This window comes from Taudactylus pleione, unplaced genomic scaffold (assembly GCF_031769625.1).
Source record: "Taudactylus pleione unplaced genomic scaffold, aTauple2 ptg000585l, whole genome shotgun sequence".
NCBI lineage: Eukaryota > Metazoa > Chordata > Amphibia > Anura > Myobatrachidae > Taudactylus > Taudactylus pleione.
Window position 1 is genome coordinate 3,982,540 of NW_028284987.1, and position 13,486 is coordinate 3,996,025.

At 44.9% G+C, this 13,486-nt stretch overlaps 1 protein-coding gene across 1 annotated transcript; it reads left to right on the plus strand.

The window, feature by feature from the left end:
* Positions 1–6,390: 6,390 nt before the first annotated feature.
* On the plus strand, positions 6,391–13,001 carry LOC148481341 (thiamine transporter 2-like). Its single transcript, XM_088453698.1, has 6 exons — positions 6,391–6,540; positions 8,687–8,826; positions 8,923–9,404; positions 10,952–11,144; positions 12,340–12,472; positions 12,867–13,001. Exons 1-6 carry the CDS (start codon positions 6,391–6,393, stop codon positions 12,999–13,001), a joined length of 1,233 nt encoding a protein of 410 aa, XP_088309824.1.
* Positions 13,002–13,486: the final 485 nt, after the last annotated feature.

A 13,486-nucleotide genomic window follows, 5' to 3' on the forward strand; every position in this document is an offset into this window, starting at 1 on the left:
GGGTGCAATGGGGCGGGTCTGCTGCTCTACAGTCCTGACCTGCTGCCTGTCTCTGATTGGTCCCACGCCGGCAACATGATCATGCCTCCTCCAGCGGCTCAGACCGCCCACCTGAGCTACCCTATCGAATACTTACCTTAAGGTCTACTGTCTCCACTCCAGTGCTGCCTCCCTCTGGCTCAGTGGTTGGCTGGGCCGGGGGGCAGGGTGCCATGTGCCCCCAGACCACAGCACCATGCGTGTCGCGGGCAGTCTGTGTCACTGTGACACAGCTGCTCCGCGCGTGTAGCGCTGACCCTACGGAGTTCGGTCAGTGCTACACAGTGACAAACACACAGCCGCCGGCTCTGGCAGCTGTGTGTTTGTTTCAGCAGCTGATGAGGGTCTGTTAGACTCTCATCGGCCGCTGCTGCTCCCACTGCGGGAGCCATCTTCCGGCTCCCGCAGTGGGTTATGGGAGATACGACATTGACGTCTCTCCCATAATGCAAAGCGGCCCGGGAGGACAGACGGAGGAGCTGATAGCAGCGGCGGGACCAGGAGCGGGGTTTCAGGCAAGTGTTTTTTTTATTGTTTTATCTTTTTTTATTACGTGTCTCTCTACTGGGGGGGGCTACTACTGGGGTCCCAATAAGGGGGGGATTACTACTGGGGGCATTACAAGGGGGGGGACTACTGGGGGCACAACAAGGGGGGATTACTACTGGGGGCATTACAAGTGGGGACTACTAGGGGCTTTACAAGGAAGGGGGGCTACTACTGGGGGCACTACAAGGGGGGGCTACTACTGGGGGCACAACAAGGGGGGGCTACTACTGGGGGAACTACAAGGGGGGATTACTACTGGGGGAACTACAAGGGGGGGTCTACTACTGGGGGCACTACAAGCTTCAAGGGGGGGCACTGCATAGGGGTACCACTTCTGGGGGCACTATATAAGGGGCTTACTACTGGGAGCACAAGGGGCACTGCACAGGGGGGACCACTACTGGGGGCACTGTATAAGGGGCACTGCATAGGAGGATCACTACTAGGGTCACTACTGGTGGCCTGCATAAGAGGGTCCTCTCCTGGGGCACAGGGGGCACTGCATATGGGCACCACTACAGGAGGCTGACCCTTATCTTTATTTTTTCTTTACATTAATTCCATATGGAGCCGCCTCCTCCCTGGAACACTTGAGGGGGAGCGCCTAAGCACGCACGTGCTCTGGGCACCCTGGCTACACGCTACTGCTCTGCCAGGGCCACCTGCATGCATTTGCCCCCCAGGCTAAAAGTTGCCAGCCAGCCCCTGCTCTGGCTCTTCTGTGGCTGGGGCTGTTGAAGTGCTGGGAGTCCGGGATCTCCTGCTAACCACAGTTTTAATCACATGGCTCCTCCTCCGGGTCCTCTGTCTGCCAAAGTTGTCTCATTGATATCTATTATGAACTTGGCCCTCTACACTTCTCCACTGACCACCGTACCCATGCTCCCTTTATCAGGTACCTTCACACTGACAACCTGGTGCTCTCCAGTAACCGTCTGTTCAGCTCTGGACAATTTGTACTCTGTGTGTATGTATGCTGTGTATATTTGTATGTATGCTGTTTCTAAGTATGTATATATGTATGCTGTGTGTAAGTAATCTTGTGTGTGTGTGCGTGTGTATGTATATATGCATGCCGTGTGTAAGTGCATAAGTGAGTATGTAAGTGTGCTTATGTGTGTGGGTGTGTCTATGTGTGTATGCTATGCATAAGCATGCTTATAAATTATGTGTGTATGCATATATGTGTATGTTTATATACATATATTTATATATATATATATATATATGTGTGTGTGTGTGTGTGTGCGTGTGTGTGTGTATGGAAACACCCCCTTAAAAATCCTGCATTTGCCACTGCAAATCCCTTTCTCCCAGCGCGCTGCCATGATCGGAGCTCTCCGATCGGGCAGCGCAGCGGATAGCCAGGCAGGTCATGTGACCGTGATCTGCATCCATCCTTAGCCAGAATGAGCTTCTGCACAGAAGCTTCTTCTGTCTACAGGAGGAGACAAGATGGCCACTGTCACCCCTCTCATGGGCCAACTCACGGCTCCGCCTCCATCTTAGATGCTCAGGCCCAGCCATTGTGAAGAAGGGGCAAGGCCATACTTGCCGACAATCAGCTCCAGCCTTCCGGGAGGGAGCTGATTGTCGACTAATAGCGGGAGGCGGGGCCGGCCATTGGGGGTGGAGCCGGGGGCGGGGCGGCCATTTTGGGTCACACTGGGGGCGGAGCCGCACGATTGCGTCATCGTGACTCCACCCCCTCTTCACAATGCCGTGATTTTTGGCATTGTGAAGCAGGGGGCAGGGCCACGATGATGCGATTCTGCGCGAATCGCATCACCGGGCCCCCCGCTGTGGGTATTTATGTTTTTTTCAAGGGGGAGGTGGGGAGGGTGTGAGACTTCCGGGAGACTTGCCTGTCTTTCCGGGGGGCCGGGAGCGGCACCCGAAAATCGGGAGGCTCCCGGCCAAATCGAGAGGGTAGGCAAGCCTGGGCAAGGCAAGTAACAACAGCATCATGAAATTTAGCTGTGCTGCGCCAGCATAATTTAAAACAAAGGAGGCAGCCAGGCGAGTGAGTGCTTTCTCACTCTCTGGGTATATTATGGGTGTGTGTGTTAAATTTAAATAAATTAATATTTAGCTGGGTCTGGGAGAAAGGTGGGCACCCATGACTGGGACCCTGGGGCTGGGGGCAAAAAATGGTATTGTCCAGACCAGTGCTGCATCTAACTATGAGAGGAGAGGGGGTGGTGTCATCTGTGTGTGTATGTATATATTTTTCTGGGACTGTCCCGCTGTCCCACCCGCAGGCCGCAGTGTCCCGTGGTGGGTGGGAAGTTGGGGAGAGCACAAACCATTGCTCTGCAGAGCAGCAGGTGTGCAGGAGAAGAACAGATGCCATGCGCATGCGCACGGCATCTGTTCTCGTGTACCAACTGCCCAGCATCTCGGAGAGTGCTGGGCACGCCCCAAAATGATGAAAACGGGGGAAGCTGCATGTATATATATATATATATAAGTTTATATATATGGATATATATGGATATATTTATATATACATATACAGTTAACTTATAAATCAATGTATTATTTTTGGCATCTGCGTATAAACAATAAGATTGGTGGTGGGATTATCTGCTAGGGGGCACCAGTCAAAATTTTGCCTAGGATACCAAATTGGCTAGGGCCGGCTCTGCAGCAGAGTAAACACACTTTGGGGAAAGTGACATTCATTTTATTATGCTAAGACACTTTGTCACGCTTGTACTGTTCTCAGTAAATGTTAAAGTATGCAAGGATACGACAATACCAAAAATATATACAGTTACTTGAATTAACTTATGATCACTTTCCAAAGCTCACTATAACTTGCTCAATATGACATTTATAATACCTGTTTCACATTTGCTATTACTAACTGGCAATGAATAATTGTAGTTTAACTTATCAGTAACACTAAGCGCATTACAATACAATGTCTCTGAGTATAATTATGCCCAACTGTTCTGGTGTAAGGTCTTACTGCAAATTGCCAATAAGGAGCATAACGTCCCTCTCTGTGTATCCTTGAGGTATTGTCACTTAATCTTCCCTGTACAGGCTCTCGTCGGTGCACATAAATACAAAAATACAAAGGAGGTGCAGGTAATCGCTGTATACTGAGATGTAGGAGTGCTGTCCCTATAAATGTGGTCACTCAGAACAAATACTGTGGTACACTGATGATAGCAGTATGATTGTGTCTCCCTCACTGCAATAGGTACAATATAGCTTGCTGCTTGCTGTACCTGGATAGCTCTCACTGATGCAGCAGGTACACTGACATACTGGAATAGTTCTGTCCTGCACTTGTGTGCACTGGGATTGTCCTTGTTGCAGAAACAATCAGCTCTTGAGCTCTCTTCTCTATGTGGTCACTCAGTGTCAGTTTGTGCATTGGTTACTCACTGTGTCCCTCTGCAGCAATAGCCGGCTCTCTGGTGCTGACAGTTACAATTGTCAGACTCTGTAGGACGAGGCTCTTTCCTCTGTCAGCTCTCAGCATGGGCCAGTCTGTCTCTGGGGATCCTCACAGGCAGTGCAGCTCCTATCATTACTGCAGCTCTTCTCAGGCACCACGTGTGCCCAGAAACTCAGCCTCTGCTCACAGTATGCTGCTCCTCTCCCAGTCTTCTGCAGGACTCACTGGGCTTCTCTAGCTCCACCCCCAATAGCCTCTCTCTACTGTCCCTCCTCAAGGCTGGCAGAACCATCTCCAGGGGATCAGCAGGATCCTAACTCCTGGCCATTAACCCCTTCCTTGCTGGAGAAAACACTGCTGGTTTGGGGGTATCACACAACTTTTAAATAATGCGAATTTGAACCCCCAAAAATGCACCTGCAATCCCCAAAACACTTGACCCCAGCACCTTATTTCGCTAGTTTGCAAACTGGTCCCCACACTTTGCACTTTTTCACTCCCAAATTCAAACTACTTTTTTGTGGTGTTCTAAAAAAAATTTTAAGTTTTTTTTTTAATGCAGTTGTCCTTTGGGGGCTGTCCCAAGGGTTCTGAGTGGTTTCCCCACCTTTGCACCCCCATACAAAAAATGTGCACTTTTTTTCTACACCTATTCAGAGGCAAAACATTTTCACCTATTACATTGCATTGCATTTTCGCGTATACAAAAAAGCGGATGGAATTGAATACGGCAATACTTTTCCAACAGACGAAAAGTCGCGATCGGCGATACTTTATCATGAATCCCGGCTTATCGCACCTAATTGAATACGGACCACAGTATGTAAATCCTTTACATTCATTGGTGAAATATAGGCAATGTGAGGATGATTGTGACAGACAGCTTTTGTGATGTCACTAAGCCTATAAAAGTCACTGCCTGGCATAGGACACTGAGTTATTAGCTGAGTGTGTGTAGTATCTATATCTATAGATTGTTTCTTAGCGCTATAACTCTTTCCGTATATTGGATATCTTACAGTCTCAGGTAAGTTTATCTTAACCTAAATAATGTTACTAGCTGTTAGCCTACCAGGCCACAAGCACTGGTGCTGGGATTAATTTGGAGATTGTGGAGGTGGTGGACAGGATTACTTTATGTTTTATTTGTTTTTCACTGTTTTACATGCCAGTCATCATCATCATTCATGGGTTTTTTTTATTTTCATTTTACTTTTTGGGGGCTTTTCACCCTTATAATTTAAAAATTAACCTTAAAACATATTTCAGGAGTTTCAGGATTATAGCTCTTAATATGCTCTTATGTTCTTCTGCAAATTGTATCCTTAATTGTGCACCCATAAATTATAATATTAATGTGTTATCTGTGCTAATAAAACATTTGCTATTCTCTATATTATGGAGTTAGATTATATGTAATTATCTTAATCTATATTATGTTAACATACTGTAATTACATGTATTATAATGTGCTTTGGTCGTCTCCTAACCTTTAATACTACTGGATCATAGAGGGAAGTTCATTAAAACATCCCCCGTCTATTAGAAGTAAATATTTACATTATGTGGATTAAGAGAACATTAAGAAAGATGTATTATTAGTTTTTACTTCACAATAACTTCTAATTATGAATCTCATATTGTTCTATGTACTTGTTGTAATTCAAAAATAAAATGAAAAAGTGTATTATAATCCAATTTAAAAAACATAGATTAATAGTATTAAAAAGCAGCTGGCTGGGGAACGGTATAATTAATCATCATTAAATGATCTGATCTGCCAATCACTATATATCTCTGTTTTGTAATGTCAGATTTTCATTTTATATGAATGAATTAGTTGTAGATTAAAATAAAATATAAACTACACTGTTATTTATATATATACAAAAGAATTGCTAGGAAAACACCTGCTTTTCTGAGAGCCTGACATTTCTGTATTCATTGTTAATATTTTGACTGTGTCTGCATCCTGTTAACCTTATGACCCTGTCAACCTTATGTCCATGTCGACTTCTTTTGTTGTCGACATTTTGTCATTTGACATCTTAATTGTCTAAGTTTTGACTGTTTAAATTTTGACTACATCCCATTGTAACATTTCCCAGCAGTTTGTCTGCTAACTGACACTATTCAGTTGCTGTGCTGCAGTGACAGCTCATTGTACTGTACTTCAGCATCATGTAAGATGAGTCTTGTTTTATGCCCACTATGAAATGGATTGAAAATACCTGTATATATGTAATGTAGGTAAAAAGCCAAAAACATGAATAAGTTATAGCAACGCAAATTATATTTTACTTGTTTCAGTTATTTGACAACCATTGTGTTTATCTTTCAGAAGAGACTTTACCATCAGTTCCACAAATTCTGTGCGCTATTAAATAGCCATGAATTTAAGACTTCCTTTTAAGAACATGTTTCAAGAGCATCCAGTGTTCTTATTATGTCTATATGGTTTCTTCTTCCACCTGAGACCTGCAGAACCCTTTTACACATCATATATGACTGGGCCTAACAAAAAGTTCACCATGGAAGAGGTACGAGAACACAATTCTTAGTTATATCAGTAACATATAAATTATGTGAAATTGTAATGCACTCTATGGGTGAGTTGTATGAAAGTCAGGGCCGTAACTAGGGTAGTGCGACCAGTGCCATGGCACAGGGCACCACAGGGCAGGGGGCGCTGTTTGGGCCTGTCAAATTTTCTGTTTATTATGAATCTCACTTGTAGCTTCCTCTTCTTTTATCCCAGCATCTCCTGGCCTCCCCTATCTCTTCCCTGGCCCTTCCCCATGAGGCCATTGCCCTTTTTCAGTTGCCTTTTTTATGTCCGTATTTAAAAAATGGGGGGACAGATGCTTATTGGAGCAGCTGTCTGGCTAGGAGGTCATTAATAAATTGCCACGAAAGCAGTTCCATAATATATTTATATGTAAAACTTTCATAAAATAAAATAATAACAATAATAATATTAATTATATGTCAAAATGAAAAGTTTCCAACACCAGTAGCATATGTGCCAGGTTGATGTCATGGGTACTTACTCCCAACACAGTCATAGACACAGGAAAGGTTCTTTAACACTTGACTGATAATTAAAAAAAATAATTTGATATAAAATTTAATTTAAATAATAAAAAATACCTACACTACAGCAATTATAATCATCATTCTCATGTATGGATAATAGTAGCAAATCCACAATCAGCCAATCAGAAGCAACTGTCATTCTCATCAGCAATGTGTATGCACCCCAAGTGATACAGCTACTTGTTGGAAGTATGGGCCTGATTCAGAGCCGGAGGCTCTGACAGAGCGCTCGCTCTGAATCAGGGCCGGCCCTCTGTTTTTTTAGAGTGGCCTCCTGGCCGCTCGCATAGCTGTTGGTGACCACCCACAGCTATAGCGAGCGGCCATGATGATGGTCGCGATGGTCAAGAACATTGCGACCATCGGGCTTGCGACGAGACCCTTGTGGTAGGGTCTCGTTGCCGCAAGCCCCAGAGAGCTTTCGGCTCTAACAGAGTCGAAAGCTCTCCCACTTACATCACTTGTGATGTCAGTGTGGCCGGCCCCAGACGGTAGGCATTCCCATGGGAACACCTCCATCTGGGCAGCCACGCCACCAGCCCACCCACCAAAGGGGGTGTGCTGTCACTCAACATCGACAGCACGCCTCCTTTGGTACAAGACCCGGAGCGACGGAGTGCCCATCGCTATCCGGGTCTCGTGCATGCACACGACGGAGCCGGCTCCGTCGTACGCATGCGTACTGGGCCACCATCGACCCACTTGTGAGCGCATAGCGCTCTCGAGCGGGTCTAAATCTGGCCCTATATGTGTACAGGTTGGATAATGTAGCAGAGTTAATGTACACATATGCCCTCCCGGTTGCTTAACCAGTGGAATGGTTTATTGATGTTACATGAGCTACAGCTGTACTCACTGTTATACACACTGGTTGGATGGAGCTCACCAGCCAGTGATTGTATCCAGATACTGGGTAGTGTTGCAGGATCACTGGAAAGTGTCAATATCGCAGGTAATCTCTCAGGTCTCAGACGCTAAGTGGAAGACTTGCGTCTCACATTGTGGTGCTCTAGCACAGTGAACAAGATGTCATTGCGCATACGCAGTAGTAGCCTTAGCAGCCATCTTGGTACAGGGAGTGAAGCCTCCCTGGAGGAGTAATATGTAGTCTGCACAGTAGTGTTTTCCATCATCAACACTACTGACCAGCGTATATGCACCTCTGTGAAGATTTACCTTACCCGTAGTAACATGAATATGTCCTTTCTGTACTTGGACTACATTTTACCTCCCCTTTCCCTGTTCTCCCACTGCAAACATAAGGAGACGCAAGTGTAAGATGTGACCAAGTCTGCATATGGACATAGGCGTGCGCTTTATTGTGGACGAACGTAGTATAAATTTGCATATTTTACACAAAACAAATGGGTGAACGTCTAACTCAGCATTTTTTTTTAAAAAAAAGAGGAACTCTGCCTGTGAAAATACTCTGATTATATCTCTTATAATGGAATTATAATTCTACTAAGGATCTTGTCTCCTGGTCATACAATGTGTTAATACCTAATTTGCCTTTGAAAATATGACAACTGATACTCAAACTCTATTTTCACTAACATATTGCTTATAATGTGTCTTCTTTCTCCCCAGGTCACGAATAAGCTCTCCCCAATATGGACAAACAGTTTGCTGCTTCTCCAGCTGCTAGTGCTCCTCTTTACTGACCTCTGCCGATACAAACCAGTCATTGTGTGTCAGGGCTTGTGCCAAGTCATCAGCTACAGCCTACTGTGCTTTGCTTCCAGTTTTCGGGCCATGCAGTTCCTTCAGGTTACCTCAGCCATGGTCTCTGCATGTGACATTGCCATCTTCTCATATGTACATAGTGTGGTGGCTGCTGATCAATATGAGAAGACCATTGTCTATATCAGAGGTTGTAGCTTGCTGGGCTATATCATAGGTGCTGTGTGTGGTCAGCTCATGGTGTCAGTTGGTCATTTCTCCTACTATTACCTGAACATTATTACCTTGGAAAGTGCATCATTGGCTTTCATCATCTCCATTTTCTTGCCCATGCCCAGCAAGGATCAGCCATGTTCAGAGTGTACAAATGACCACATCAAACACAGACACATGAACGCTGTGCACAGCTGTTGTAAAATGGTGGCCAAGTTCTTCAAGCAACAGTGGCTGCACTTCCACGAGTGCTATTCCTGTAGCATCATTACCTGGTCCTCATTGTGGGCACTTGTGTCAGTTGGATACTACCAAGTGATTGGCTCTTCCCAAACACTCTGGGATAGCTTGGAACACTCTGACAGTGTCTTTGTGCTTAATGGAGGCGTGGAAGCTGCTGCAGCTATTCTAGGTATGAAATAGATTACACAGTCTGAGTAATTATGTGTCTCCATCACACTAATCTCTAAACCTATACACTAACTAGGAAGGACAAGGTCCTAGGCAAATATCCTTTTCTCATTGTGGCTTTTCAAATGTATCTGTCATTGGCTAAACAAAAAAGGGGGGGGGAGCATACAAAGCCATAGGAAAACCTCTTAGATGTCTTCACAATTATTTCTTATTACATTATAAGTCATATCCCTCACTCTCATGTCAAAACACTGATGGTTAAAATATCTCTAAAAAAAGAAGTAGACAGGGTGTATTCCATTCCCTGTGTTGCTTCTGGACCAGAGAGCTCTCAGTATGAAATCCCGACAATCGGGATGCCTGCTGTCAATATACCGACAGCGGCATCCAGATGCTCAGGATCCCGACAAAGGTCCGGTAAGTATGGAAATCCCTCGCCCAAACACTTACCCTCCCTACCCTGCACCCTAACCCTCCCCGTTAGTACCTAAACCTAACCCTCCCCTCTAGTGGTGCCTAAACCTAGCCCACCCCACGGGGTACCTAACGCTACCCTCACCCCCAAATCTAACTGTAACCCCCATGATGCCTAAACCTAACCCCCCCCCCCCCGCGGCTTAGACCTATTCAGCCCCGCTATACTTATGATCAGAATCCCGGCTGTCGGGATTCCGGCGTTGGCATATCCATGACTTTCGGGATTACAGCGCAGGTCTTCCAGCTGGGTAGTGGCATTCTGGTGCCGGGATTTCGGCAGACAGGATGCCGGCTGTAGGTATAATAACCGCAACCCGGTAAGACACCTGTCTCCTAGCTGGCAGCTGCTCTCTGTTCTCTCTAAGCTGATGAGTACTCAGAATCACACACACAGCACACTTGGTATGAGAAGCTACGACCCAGGGCCAGATTAACAATGGGGTGGATGGAGCTCCAGCTCCAGGCCTCCACATAAAAATAGGCCCATTGTCATGACAACATAATGTTGACTGGCCATCTGCGCTCCATACGGTCAGCCATAAATCACAAGTAGTAAAATTGTATTTCTATTTACCTCACAAAATGATGGATTTTTTTTCCTTTACATAATTAGGGAGACTTTGGAGCAGAGAGTATAAGGGGGAACACGCCCACATGGCACTGGTCATGCCTCCTCTGCTTCTCATAATAGGCCCTTGGTCATTTTCAGCTCCAGGCCCATTTGGCCATCAATCCGGCCCTGCTACGACCAATGGGCATGTACAGCAGCTTTGTACTATCCCTTAAACTGCATATTGTATTAAATCATTTAATATACTTCTGCTAATGTGGCAACTGGAAACCCCTGTGTTTTCCTATGTGCTATGCCAAATACATGTTTTAAAAATATATGTTTTTATAGAGAACCGATACCTGTTCATTGAACATGTTATACATTCTTCAAATTCTATTTCCCTTATGATTCAAAAATGGATGATAACATAAATTTTAAGAACCTCTGGTCACATCAGGTCAGTAAAATACAAGATGACACCTGATAGCTACTCTGCACCTGTTTGTTTCCTGCAGATATATTTGCACTCTCTGTGATGGACTGCATGAAGATAGACTGGAGATTCTGGGGAGAGCTGGCTCTGTGTGTCCTCTGTGCAGTGGACAGTGCTGCCATATTCACCATGGCCTACATTAACAATATCTGGGTGGGCTATGCTGGCTACATTGTGTGTAAGGCTTCCTATAAGATACTTACCACAATAATAATGTAAGTATGCACTCTGTACCACTACTACTGTCATGCCTATGAATGTCATATTTCTACCATGTATAGATCTGTAACAGTCATTGACTATTTAGTTTCCTTTGCATATAAAATAAGCAACTTCATTATTATTCCCAGTCCGTTAGTCATTATATGCCCCAATGTGCTGTGTATAATGGCCCTGAGTCAGAGATGGACACAATGCTGCTGTTTGCGCAGTTATAGTAATTACATGTAACCTGCACACACATATGAGTCACACTGCGCATGCGTCACGTGTCATTACTGATGTCGCTGATGTCACTCGCAGTCAGGATTTATTCACAAAGTGATTGCCTGGAAGGGATCGTTTCTGGGCGACAATGCGGAGGTGACGACTGAAATGCAGACGTGACGCGGCCGTTTTCAGTCCCTGTCAGTGACTGAGATCCTGTATGCAGAATAAATGACTCCGGCGTCTCAGTTCCTGCACCCATTCTGTATGACCATAGGGTTACTTAGAAGTCAGATAATCAACTGATCTGCGTCCGAGCTGTTGTTTGGATCTGCCAGGCTGCAGATGTGACGTCTCATTACAAATCCTGGCAGCTGTGGCATTTGCATATTTTTGCACAGCCGCTGTGTACACATCCGCAGTCACTGTGGCATTAGTGTATATTGCTGAATCAGGCCCAGTACCACTTACCCATCAGAGCAATCCACAGTCACTGTGGCATTAGTGTATATTGCTGAATCAGGCCCAGTACCACTTACCCATCAGAGCAATCCGCAGTCACTATAGCATTAGTGTATATCGCTGAATCATGCTCTGTACCACTTACCCATCAGAGCAATCCGCAGTCACTGTGGTATTAGTGTATATTACTGAATCAGGCCCAGTACCACTTACCCATCAGAGCAATGCTGATTACAGTTGTAGTACCCTACAGTTCTAGCACCAATGACGGTTATGTATAAATACTATTGAAATGTACAAATCATCAGTAACAATCACAGCATATAATCAGACATCTGATTTAATGATCTACCTTACACCATACTTACTGACATTAGAAAACTCCTCTTGGGGAGCCCTGTTCCAGTCCTGTATAACACAATGATATATGTCTGGTCACATTGCTATGACTTACAGTACCCACAGTATCACCATGTCTTGTTCTGTGTTATATAACTGATGCATGTCCCACTCCTATCCTAGGGTGAATATTGCTGTCAGTGTGAGAAAGGAAAGATACGCTTTGGTATCTGGAATAAACAATTTTGCATCCCTGCTGTTGCTAGCGATTGTGAATATAATAATGACTGGTATCAAGCAAGATATCCACAGTCAGGTAAGGACACCCTGGCCACCATCACATTGCTTCCAATAAATATGTGCAAACTATTAGGTATATTAGGGATGTGGCCCTGTGACATGTCCCCATTGTCATCACTCTACTGGCATCTTCGGGAGTGCTGGGCTGCCCCCAGGCTCTCACTGCACTGTGACCAGATGTGCATGCAGCAGAGCAGCGGTGAGAATGAGAGTGCTCCCCCTAACTTCCCGCCCTGTCTGCGGGAAACTGTGACCCATGAGTGGGATGGCAGGACAGTCCTAGAAAAGTGGGACAGTTAGGAGGTATTTAATAAATAGGCCCCTAGACTACTTGCTACTATAATAATTTCTCTGCTCATACTGTAACTTTACTTTTGTGAAATTATATTTTTTTGTTGTGTTTCTTTTAGTTTATCATCTATGCCAGCTATTTCCTTATACTATCAGGGATCGTTGGTTTCATTGGAGTCTGCATAATGATCAACAAAAGAAAGAAAAACATCAGAGACCAGCAGATCACCGATAACAGCACAGGATGTCCATAACACAATGCCATAAAATATTTCTGGCGGGTGGTCCAAGCATCCAGCGTATCTAAGCAGAGCTTCTACACCCTCTGGGTGGCTAAAAACATCTTTACACCCAGAGGATACCCTCAGGCAAGAGCAGCATCATTGTCATGGTCCCTGTATCTGTCTCTGACTCAGAATCCAACTCTGCGAGGGCGGGGTGCTGCCATGGTCCCTATTCTTAATCAGCAGCCTGGCATCTCCCAGCACTTGTACCCAGTAGAAGGTGGAAGAGTCCCGGGACCTAGGCTGGTGACACTTGGAGAAGGCTCACCAGCAGCAACAAGTCACCAAAGTCATCTATCAAGAGGTAATAATAAGCACTATTACTGTATCAATGTGGGAACAATAAAATATTCCTAAACATATGTAATAGAAATATATTAAAGATGTATTTCACCCTCAAAAATATAAATAAGCACACATAACATAAAACATAACCATAAACTTCTTAAAACTAC